General features: G+C 40.7%; 1 protein-coding gene across 1 annotated transcript; it reads right to left on the bottom strand.

Moving 5' to 3' along the window:
- Positions 1 to 1,014: 1,014 nt before the first annotated feature.
- LOC139205491 (serine/threonine-protein kinase Nek8) lies at positions 1,015 to 6,504 on the bottom strand. The gene is made up of 5 exons (XM_070835732.1): positions 6,436 to 6,504; positions 4,312 to 4,457; positions 3,951 to 4,089; positions 3,177 to 3,284; positions 1,015 to 2,359 (listed from the first exon to the last, which is right to left on the bottom strand). Exons 2-5 carry the CDS (start codon positions 4,455 to 4,457, stop codon positions 1,388 to 1,390), a joined length of 1,365 nt encoding a protein of 454 aa, XP_070691833.1. The 5' UTR covers positions 6,436 to 6,504; the 3' UTR covers positions 1,015 to 1,387.
- Positions 6,505 to 11,787: the final 5,283 nt, after the last annotated feature.

Genomic DNA, 11,787 nt, shown 5'->3' with positions numbered 1-11,787 from the left:
TCTGACACACTGAACACAGTGAGCGCACTGTGTGGAGTTCAGTGCAGTCATCAGTGTCGATGTCTGAAGGAAGCGGATGCCAATTACTAGATGGTGGCGGGTTCAGATGCAGTTCATTACTGCAGCAGTGTTACACAAACAAAGCGATGGACTATGAAACAAGCTCTCCTGGTTTTTAAAAGCCTCAGTAGAATAAGGAACAGTGCCTTTGGTTTCGTGTGTCTGAGCTCTGATCAGAAACCATTAGTCAAGTAAATGATTTGATTAAATTAACAATTTTGAGAATGAATGAATGGCTCATAGGTTGCCAAGCAAAAAAATGACATTTATGATATTTTACGAGTCCTACCTACGTTTAGGTAATAAACTGTCACATTTTGCCTTGAGTTGCCTTGTTCTCAAGAGCTCTACCTGTTCTAAACAAAACAATTGACTGTTCTGTATCAAGTTTGGTGAAAAGTGGATGAAGGGCTAAGTGTAAAGTACAAACAGCTACATAGAGATGATTTGGACCACCAAAACTCATTTTCTTTGCCCAACTCTCAACCAAATTTAATTGAAACCTTTAAGTTTGAGATGGAAGTTTGAGAATTCAAGTTAAGAAACAAACAATATCAAAGATTTTCCATTATCTGAGGAATTTTTACATCTTTTCATTGTTCGGTCAGCAGGCATTAGACATGTGATCATCAGTGTGAGACTTTATTGACTCATAAAAGAAGCATGCCGCCCATAAATTCAGCCATAAGAAAACCAGTGTTATATTCTAATTTGTTTGTTCTATGCTAAATCCCATGCGAGAGCCACTGTTATATATATAACCATCACCTATAGTGTTCGCCTCTTTCTGACCCGCTCACATTTTCTGATTATTACAAGAGAAAATGCAAAAACAATCTAGTGAACAAAGGTAATAAATATGAGCATAAATCACCCCAAAGAAACAAAACCTGTGCAATTGAAACAGGTATTTCAGAATTTATTTATATACATTAATATACACATAACATATGAGTGATGTTCACAGTCTGATACATTCAAATGCTAAAACACAAAAGTTTGTTCATGTCTGCAGGAATTTCTTTCTTGGCAAGTAAACTAGAAACTCAAATTCCTGACATGATTGAACATCATGTTGCAGCAGGACAAAAGCTGTTTCCAGATATCCTTTTATTACAGTCTGTAACAGGTTTTAAGTCCATTTTTATGTGTGAAAACCAGGTGCCTATTGCAGCTTAACCCCAGTTTACTCTTTAATTCAGTGGAAATGTGCTCTCTTAAGACGACACCAAAAGTTATGTGACCCTGAACTAATCCAAAACTAATCCAAAAAGCACCTGCAATCCGCTTGAGGAGATAAAGGATCTGCTCCTTGAAACTCTTATTCTTACTTGCTATTAAACTTGACATCATCGTACTTGATTATCTTCCCATCACGAGTCACCACTTCCTTCTGCTCCCATGTTTCCACCTCCCCGTTTTTCTCCTCAAAACGCCGCACCACCACCCTCCCTGTCGGCGGCAGGTTGCAGGGCAGATCCTTGGCAGCCTCTTGGTACAGCCTCATTTTCATCATGTCTTGGGTGAGGTCGGTTCTGCCCGTTGGGACCAGAGCCTGGTTTTTGTTCCTGTCCTCTGTCCTCTGAGGGGAAGGGGAAAGGTGCAGTGTGGCTTGAGGGCGCACAGCTTTGACGTCTGGTTTGGGTGAGCGCTCCCATCTCAGCGGCGATGGAGACCTGTTGAGTGGTGACGGATCTCTGTTAAACGGTGAAGGAGCCCTGTTTAACGGTGAGGGATCTCTGTTAAACGGTGAAGGAGCCCTGTTTAACGGTGAGGGATCTCTGTTAAACGGTGATGGAGCCCTGTTTAACGGTGAGGGATCTCTGTTCATAGGAGATGCACCTCTGTTCATTGGTGACGGAGATGGAGACCGATTTCTGGCATTAATGTGAGGTGAAGGTGGCTTAAGGTGCTCTCTTTGAATTGGTGTATTTGTGACGATCCCCGCACCTCCAGCTCTCCTTATTTCACTTATGACCCCACCCACGGAGGCTCTCAGAGAAGGGTCGGCCTCCACCATCCTACATACAGCGTGGCAGAACGGTTGATCCCCCAGGGTCTCCTTGATCTTGGCGGGACAGACGCTAGGCGTGTACAGCCGAATCCGGGCACAGAGCTCTGCGATGATCTTACCCATGGCCCACACGTCTGAACGCTGGTCCCGCTGGCTGCGCCTCTGCAGCACCTCAGGGGCTGAATAGGCCTCGTTGCCCATGTCCATGGCAGAGTTGAGACCATGTTTGAAGAACTTGGCCAATCCCAGGTCAATGATGACAGCTCTGTTTGTGTTATGCTCCACCTGGAAAACAGATGCTGTTTAGTTTGTTTTTCTTATTAAAATGACAGAACAATTCATAGAGCTTTGTGGGATACCGTACTGCAAGATAATCACTCCACCTCAGCCTCTGCCCACTGATTACAGGTGTCTAAAACCACACTAGCAGCTCTGTGGGGCTGCACTTCACCACTTCACCATTTAGACATAAACTGAGGTATTGGAACATGAATGTGTGTACTACATCTCATGGCAGTCAGTCCAATAGTTTACGAGTGGTTACAGCACGTCACATGACTTCCACCAGCTCAATTCCAGCTGGTGAGCTTTGTTGCATGTCATACCCCCCTTTCTCTCCCCTGTTTCCTAACTATCTTCATTGTCTCTGTCTAATTATGACAAAAAAAAGTCAACCCCATGGTTGCGCTAGAGGAAATGCTGGTGCTTTTGCTTGTGCTTTGTGTGTTAACTTGAGAGTTCATAAACCTCAGTGCTATGAGTGTAATATTCTGCATTAGTCTCCAGTAATCAAACACTCACTCAAACAGTCACTCAAACACATCTTTTTGGTACAATGTAAAGAAAATTAGTCCCCAGTAATCCAGTAGTTAGTCATTCAGAAGTAACAAGTGTAACAAGTGTCCATGACCTTGCCAGAAGTGGTGAAATTTAAATGTGTCAACAAACAGACTCTCAAGAGGTCAGCTCTTGAGAGTCTGTTTCACAAATTCGGACAAATTTCTGACAAAAAGTCACAAATCGTGACTGTAACACCTCTCACACTTCTGAGATAAACCCTTCATGCAGTGTGCACGGACAGTCTGTGCAGGCCTCCACTCACCATGATGTTTTCAGGCTTGAGGTCTTGATGGACAATATCTTTAGAGTGGAGGTGAAGCAGCCCCTCACACATGCCGATGATGATGGTGCCTTTATTAGCCGGAGTCAACTGTGGAGATGAGCATTTGAGATCAAGTTTAACCAGACTGGCATTAAATATTACCTGCATGAAACTCAAATCACACAAAAAGAAAGTTAACAAGCCGTGACGTGAAATCAGGCATAAAGCCTATACACTCATAAAACCTCTGGATCTCACACATCCGACGACTGACTTTCTCAGACTACAGTCACAACGCATTGTTTTGATTTCTGTTATGAACCTCAAACCGTGAACCGTACTTTTAGATTTGTCATAATATTCAAGCATGAGATAATGGATGATTTGTATTCTGGGTACCACTATCCTTAACCCTTTATCGGACAAGGCACCATATTTGGTAACTTAAGAGGGAATTCAAAATGCCGCCCCTTGCCTCACCATGAGGCAGCAGAACTACAAGATTTCTCCAAGCCAATCAGCGACAATCAGGCTACATGACAGACTGGCAAGAAACCATATATGGTAACTTCACTGACCTTGATTTTCACCAGAAAATTTTATTAAAAAAATAAAAAAAACTTACAAAAGTAAAAAAGTCTTGTAATGACCACCAGTAATGGTTGAAATTTTGAATTTGTAAGTATTTCAGTGAGTGCCCTATAAAGGGTTATCTACTATCCTTCATTTCACCTTGAATCACGTCTCGTTTGTCTGCTGTCATGATAACTTTACCTGTATTTTAGACTTTGATGCTTTAAAGATGGTGGTCTCCAAGTCCTCTCCGAAGATGAACTCTAAGGGAATGATCCATTTGCCGTCCGTGAGAGCTATGTTGCCCAGCAGCTTCACTATGTTGGGATGATTTGCCTTGCTGCAGAGCAGTGGCAACATGTCATGGAGAGAAAGAAAGAAATCAACAAATTAGCAAAATATTTCTTGTACCTCGCACTTATTTTTAAGTTAAATAAGATAGGTGTTTTAGTCTTAATTGTATTACATGCTTCTTCCCTGACATGTAATGCTTTTCAGGAGTTCATTTATCTTTTTAATCACTTACTCTGCCATTTCTGAGACGGCAAACATTCATACTCACTTGTACACTTCACACTCTCTCTCCAGGTCCTTCCTGTTGATGAGCTGCTGGGGGACCTTCTTTATAGCAGCCCAGGTATCGTTGTACTTCTGCTTGTACACCTTCCCAAAACAGCCCTGTGCGAGCGTGCCGGTAGAGTACGCCATCTGTGACACATAGAGAGAACAGTATAGTTAAACTGGTAGATTACATGATAGAAAAAAACATATTTACTGCAGTAAATGCGACTTTGGTGAATGCCGTAGCATTTGCTTTTTCAGAAATGTCGATGAAGCATTTCTAAATCTGTGGTTTGTGGTCGAGTAAATATCTGGTTCTTTCCGTCCGTTTCTTTTTTTTCTGTGAGGGCTGTTCCTCTTTGCCTGTGCAGGTGTCCTCTGTGTTGCAAGTGATGGTCTTTGGGACTTTCCTCTTTGTTGTTTTGCACAACACTTAAGAATAAGTGACTGTGTTAGTGACACATCAGAAAGGAACTAAGATCGTGATCGTGGCAACCAAGCAGGTGATTGTTGTTGTTAAGTTAATTTCCAACAGGCCTTTTTTCACAGGAGACATTTTTGCATTTTTCTATTTTGCTGCTTTAGTTTCACAAGCTATTCCTATTCCTATTTCTATTTCTCTTTCTTTTTGGTGTGTGTTGGTTGTCTGTGGGGTGTCTGTATGTACTGCTGCCGTGACAAAATAATTTCCTGAATTTGAAGGATTCATAGTTCCTTTATTGAAGGATAAATTCCTTTATCAGTTCCTTTATTGAAGGATCAATAAAGGAACTATTCTATTCAGGGTGCTGGCTGGCTCCCTCTCAGGGCTCATTGAAACCAGAACCTCTCCTACTTTGTGCCTTTCCTACTATGACATGTCTGCTGTGAAGAGGGCCTAATAGCCTGTGCATCAGTACATATACACGTATACAGTATTTTGTATATACGTATACAGTATTTTTCATTATCTATTTCATCTGGAGAGCTGCCTAACTCAATGCACATTGTACATATGCACATGTTACTATGTACAATTCATGATTATAAACTTGAATCTTCTAATATGATTTATTTGAGGTTTAGTTTCTTTGAAGTTTTAAATCTAAAGTACACGAGTACAACATGTACTTTAAACCGTATCTAAATTAGCTTTACTTTGACACTGTTGCACTTTTACTTTTGGTACTACTACATATACTTCTATACTTTAGTATGAAATAGGCCAAATTGCTACTAAACCATAGAGCTACTGTGCTGTGTTTTCACTCATCCAGGCCTGTTCTCAGCATGAATCAACTTGTCGAAACGACAGGGCTAAAGAGCAAACAGATTCAAATGAGTCAAAGCTAAGTATTCTCGAGAAGGGAGCGTCACCTCTGCTATGTAAGGGGATCTTGTGTTTCACTTCCAAATATACAAGTGCCATAGCAGTGATGCTCAGTTAATGAGATTCACTTTATTGGAATCAACATTTGAATCGATGAACGAATGCCCTCTAGTAACGCACGCAAATAACACAAGCAAGCCGCTCAGTTCAGTGAATCTATAAATCAACAGGTAACTGAGCCTGTTGTGTCAATAGCAGCTCCTGTGCGCTGATCTGTACAGACATGGTTGTCGTTTTAGGAATTTTGACGGAGGGGTGACCTCCAGTCAGCTGCAGCCCATTTCACACAGACTTTGAGCTGTGTGTTGTATAACAGAGAGACAGATAGAGAAAGAAGATAAAGCTGACAGACCGGAATGTCCACAAGAGAAAAAAACAAGTTTGTCTTTGCATTGGCTGGAACACACACTTGGAAGCTTGTAACCCCACACCTTTATGTTTAAGATAAAGCGGTTATTTGCTACAGAGTGAACAATCGTAGTTATATTCACAAAGAACAAACTGAGGTATGTATGATGACGTGAACACACACGAGCACATTCTTTGAAAGAAAGACATTTTTTGCTGTAATTATAACCTCCTGAAGTGCTCCAGATCAGGAGCCCAGACACTGGGCTCACGGCTTCAAACCAGGCAGAAATACAAAGCATGAAAAGGATCTTTGTAATTCTAAAACCAATCTACCCTACACATTTTATAAAAGTGGATAAATCTATGTTGTCCTATGTTGCTCCACACAAACCTTGTCAGGCCTACCTTTGTGCTGTAGAGGGAAAGCAGCGGCGTCAGGTCTGAGCACGAGTTGACATAGTTGGCCCTCTTTATACCTGCTCCACGCCTTCTTATATCCGCCTGAGTGCTGCAGCAGCCTGACTGGAGGAACTCAGGAATGAGAAACACACCATAAACAAATGTACTGTAGGAAAGGTCTGATAAACAGAGGGACGTGTGACTGTGGATAAGGCTATGTTGACACAGCCAAGACAAGAGGGAGAGGGTATTCCTGAGTGGATTAGCAAACAATAGGCCCGTGGCATTGTTAGTCCGTGGGAGGTTTTCTACAGACACGTAGAAGACATCCATTGGTGACCTCATAGTACCATTGTGGGGTTGACATTTGTGGTTTGGGGTTTTCATTCATTTTCATTTCAAGATGTTCATGTTCCCTCCTGGATAAAATTAAATACCTTTGGTGATGCTTTCACTATTGAATCCAGTAAGTTGTGGTTCGCAGCGCCCACAGTTTTTTCACAGAGTGCTTTTGGTGCGAATAGCCAGCAGCTGCTATTCAGCTATTTACACCCAGTCCAGTCGTGCAGTGTAAAGGCAGAAAAATGCCATTATCAGGTATGAGTGACATGGCTGAATGGTTTAAGTTTGGCTCAGCTACCAAAACTACTTGGCTAGTCTTAGGGAAATCATGGTTTGGGTTAAAATGACAATGCAAATATAAAAGGTAGAGTACATTAAACACAAAATATATTATTTCCAACATAAACCCACATTGGTTAGTCCACCCCAGTTGCTACTACTATCCAAGTGCAAATAGTATCTGCTATTTTTATATTTTGATTATGGTGAACAAGCAGGTGCTGTGCTGTGGTTAGCACTGTTGCCTCACAGCAAGAAAGTCCCGGGTTCAAATCCCGGTTTCAACCCGAGGTCTTTCTGTGTGGAGTTTGCATGTTCTCCCCATGCTAGCGTGGGTTCTCTCCGGGTACTCCGGCTTCCTCCCACAATCCAAAGACATGCACATTAGGTTAATTAGTAACTCTAAATTGCCCGTAGGTGTGAGTGTGACGGTGAAAGGTTGTCTGTCTCTATATGTGGCGACCAGTCCAGGGTGTACCCTGCCTCTCACCCAACGTCAGCTGGGATAGGCTCTTTAAGTAGAGCTATTCTACTGTCAAACATACAACTAAGTTGCTTCACAATCTGTAATGTAATGAAAAATGAACAATTACATGAAATAAAAAATAAATATCTGATTGGACTCGACATCAGCAGATGCTAAACACTAAAGGATTGTGATTAAAAAACATCACTGGGACGGCTCTACCACTGACTGAGCCCCGTGACCTTCCACCATGCATCGCTCATGATCACTTTAATTCAAGATTCTTTATTTGTCATATACACAGTTATACACAGTATAATGTGCAGTGAAATGTTTTGAGTGCCTGTCCAGGACTGAAACAATGATAGATAAAATAAATATAAAATAACATACAAAATGAAACAATAAGAGTGGAAAACACAAGATAAATATATATATATATATACACACATACACACACATATAAAGATAGAATACACATATAAAGACAGAATAAATAAATAAAACAAAGTCTGAAACCTGTGTAGAATATGGGTGTATATACAAGTATGCTGGAGTATTGCAGGTTGTGAATAGATTGTCCATAAAGAAGCTCCTCCTCATCCTCTCTGTGTTTGCCTTCAGGCAGTGGTAACGCCAACCTGGCGGCAGCAGAGAGGACAGTCTGTGGCTCCCTCGCAATCTTCCTTTGACCGGCAGCGCTCCTGGTAAATGTCCACCCTCCTCAGGGCCAAGAGGTCCTGCTTGGTGCTGCTGCCCATCCAGGCGGTGATGCTCCCAGGCAGAACACTCTCGATGATGCAGGTGTAAAAATTCCTGAGCACATTGAGAGGGAGCTTAAAGTCCCTCAGGCGTCTGAGGTGGTAGAGACGCTGTAATAAACCCATGGTCAGAGCAAAATTAGCTGTTTTTTATTCAGATTTTGAATTCATTATGATCTTAATATTGATATACTGTCACTGCACTCATGAGACCAAATAAACTGTGACTGTTTTGCTGTGATACTGAGAACATAAAATTGTTTGCATGAATAAAATTTAGATGCCTTTGAACAACATTTAACCAATAATCTCATGAAACCAGGAACTTGGTGTAAAATGTCTACCGATTTAAAACAGAAACCAGATCATTCAACAGGAAGTGGTTAATCTGATGACTTTTTATTTATTGTGTTCTATTTTATTCAAAGTTAACAGTGTTTCTCGTGTTTTTGTTTCTCTGTTGCTTTCTTTAGACCTGATCTCAAATAACTCTCAGGTCACCGCCTTGGATTTCCCCCTGTTTTGTGATGAACCGCAGTCAGGTCTCTGTAGAAGAAGAGCACATGCAGAGAAAGCAACAAAACAAGAAGTTTCGAAAACGAGGAAGAAAGAAAGAGGTCTGGGGGATTGTCATGATGCAGCAAGATGCATAATGTTTGAGTCACAACTACAATACAAATGTGTACAAAGAAATGGGTAGGCTATGTGGTAATGTGTGTTTGGTATAAAGTGTAAACTGTATAAACTCAGCCATCCTTTCCCCGTTTCTTTCGGTTTGTCACACATTATGAGACATATAGATGTGCAGCAACATGTGTGGTTGGTGGTTACAAAAGAAATAAACTCCAACTTGTAAAATACCACTGTCCTCTGAGGAGTCCTTAAAGACAAAATCCAATTCTCCTGTAAAAGAAACCACAAATGACTGAAAACGTTTTTCAGATTGACATGTTTATTTACAAGCAGTTACAACATTTCTACCATTAGATGGAGTTCTTAAGTAGTGTACAGTACAAGAGGAAGATGTCACTTAGCTGCCATTCATTTCCTGGTTGTCCATTCACCTTATGCGTCCCCAGCAGCATACTCATCCCCATACTCATTCTGGGGCAAACAATGGCAAACCCCGACGATTATTTTTTCCACCATCAGCCTCAAAGTAAGTTTGTTTATTTGAATTCCATCATTTGATTGCTTTGGCTGGGCAGGAGGGTCATTTTTGTGACTGTGCTCATGTTGAATGGCATGGAGCATTTCTTCATTCATTCCAGACATGCAAACCGCCTTTGACAGGATTTCTGTCCAGGCCCTGTGAAGCTAACTCCACGCTGCTTTTGATCAAATCGCAGGTTTTATTAACTTCAGTGACCAAGGAAATTGTTTTATCCATATTTTGGAGCTCAAATCGTGCCAGTGACATATTTACAGTAAAATTAACTACAGTTTCTTGTGTTGCTGTGCGCTGCCATTACATTCCTGTGGCTTGTGCACCCATTACGCAGTTTTATCTAACTCATAATATTATGACTATTGTGTTTTATAGTCGTTTTATAGTCAGGGTTTTTTTTTAGCTCAATTTAGAGTGCAAAGTTTTTTTATCTGCTGATGAGATTATTTGAAATTAGCTACCAAACAATATGTTTTGATATTTATTTTTTGTTTTACACTTGTGGCCAGGTGGCCAGGACCGACACACCCAGGAAAGCGGGTATGTTTCTCTATGTTTTTAAACTAGTTTTAACTTTGAAGTTAATCTGAATGTGAAGTAATGCACTGTTCAACCGCTGATGGCTGTACTTTTGATTTTGATGGTAAATGCTTATTGTATTGTTTCCATGAATGCGGGTAAAATATAATTTGTTTGTTTTACTTATTTCACTTTTATTTTGTGCCAGCGCTTCTTGTGCTTCCACAGTAAAAAAACAAACTCTGCATTTAATTTGCATTGTAACGGGAGCATCACTTTTCATATTACAGTGCTGCTGGCCTCTCCTCCAACATGGAGCACAAGTTCAGTGATTATTACAGTGAAAGTGCTTTACCAGTCGCAGAAAAAGGGGGCTTTGTGAAGCCCATTCCTAAGGAGGAACGAGACATCCGTTGGGATGAGGTGGCAGAAAAGTTTGGTTCACACAAACCAGTATTTTTGCATGCTGCTGGTCCAAAGGCAAAGTCACTGCCTGCATCTGTTAAGGAGGGGTTCATAGAACCGTTGGCTCAAGCTCTGACTCAGAAAAGCAACTTTCCACCACAATCGCCTCTGATAGCAATGTCAGAGGACGGCCAGGGGGAGGAAACTACTGAGGTTTTACCCACAATTACAGCTACTACAGAGTCAGAGGGGCAGTCAGGTGCAGGGGTGAAGGGCCTCTTCATGTGCACTAAGAGGGACACGAGGCGACACCAACCAAAAGGTCCACCACCCACTCCTGAAGAAGGGAGAAACCACCGCAGGATGAGAGCTGCTGCGAGGAACTGGAAATGTAATTAAATTTGAATTTATATTAACCTTAAATTGTAACTAACCAAATTTGAATATGGAATAATATCTACATCTATGCAGTATCACATAAATAACAACTCAATGTACACTCAATGCTCACTTTATTAGGTACACCTGTGCTGTTCATTACAAGAGCTGTGCCATAAGTTCATGTTGTTCTCAATGTTTAAGTTTTGTTGACATGGTTGGAGATGTGTAAATTCAATCAAGATTCAAGATTCAAGATTCAAGATGCCCTTTATTTATCGCCCAAAGGGGAAATTCAAATATACTCACACAGCTCCCTTCTAGAAGAATTACAGTGAAAGAAAAGGAACATTTTTCGAAAAGTAAAATTAACAAAAAAAAAAAAATAAGTACCAATATACAAAGAATGGAATGCAAAATGTACAAAAATACAGAACAAGGGAATGTTTATCATTGAGTTCAGGGTTAAAGCTGAGGTTGTATTGAACTGCATTATGTTGAGAGGCTTTTTTAATGTCTTTCCCTGGTAACATACAGAATATCAGAAGCAGTATAATGCAGTCCAGCACGACACCACCTTTAACAATGGCCTCTATATATAACACTATAGAGGCATCGTAAAAGTAGACTTTATGGCAGAGCAGTTGTGTTGCATTAGATAATTAATGTCATCTTGGAGTGTAATACCACTTCATGATGAGAATACATTTCTAATTTATCTTTTTCATCTGTATTTCCAGTGTTCCTTCTGTGTGGGATCACACTCGTACATGTTTGTGAGGGGTTTCCTGGTATGTGGTAAAAATTATGACTACACTGTTGCCCATAAAGTTGGAATAAAATGTTTTTTTTACCTCTTCTCATGAAATGATTGTGACAATGTGATTTATTCTTGATAAATAAAGTGTATATCTTCTCAACTCTATTGATCAAACTCCTCCAAACATATCACAGTGAAACTTAAACCACAATTAACTTTTGCAAACTGTTTATTTAGGCTTTAACAATATTGGGGGTATTGAACAATTATTCCAGCTTTA

The sequence above is a fragment of the Pempheris klunzingeri genome, chromosome 8, assembly GCF_042242105.1.
Source record: "Pempheris klunzingeri isolate RE-2024b chromosome 8, fPemKlu1.hap1, whole genome shotgun sequence".
Classification (NCBI taxonomy): domain Eukaryota; kingdom Metazoa; phylum Chordata; class Actinopteri; order Acropomatiformes; family Pempheridae; genus Pempheris; species Pempheris klunzingeri.
The sequence above is the reverse complement of the archived record's forward strand: the minus strand, read 5'-3'. Positions and strand labels throughout refer to the sequence as shown.

Bases quoted from the DNA above. Each gene is read 5' to 3' on its own strand.
- LOC139205491 (XM_070835732.1), bottom strand. From the start codon at position 4,457: ATGGCGTACTCTACCGGCACGCTCGCACAGGGCTGTTTTGGGAAGGTG. The intron at 4,090-4,311 runs GTGAGTATGAAT...ACTGCTCTGCAG, and splicing joins AGAGAGTGTGAAGTGTACAA to CAAGGCAAATCATCCCAACA. The intron at 3,285-3,950 runs GTAAAGTTATCA...TCATCTCCACAG, and splicing joins CATCAAAGTCTAAAATACAG to TTGACTCCGGCTAATAAAGG.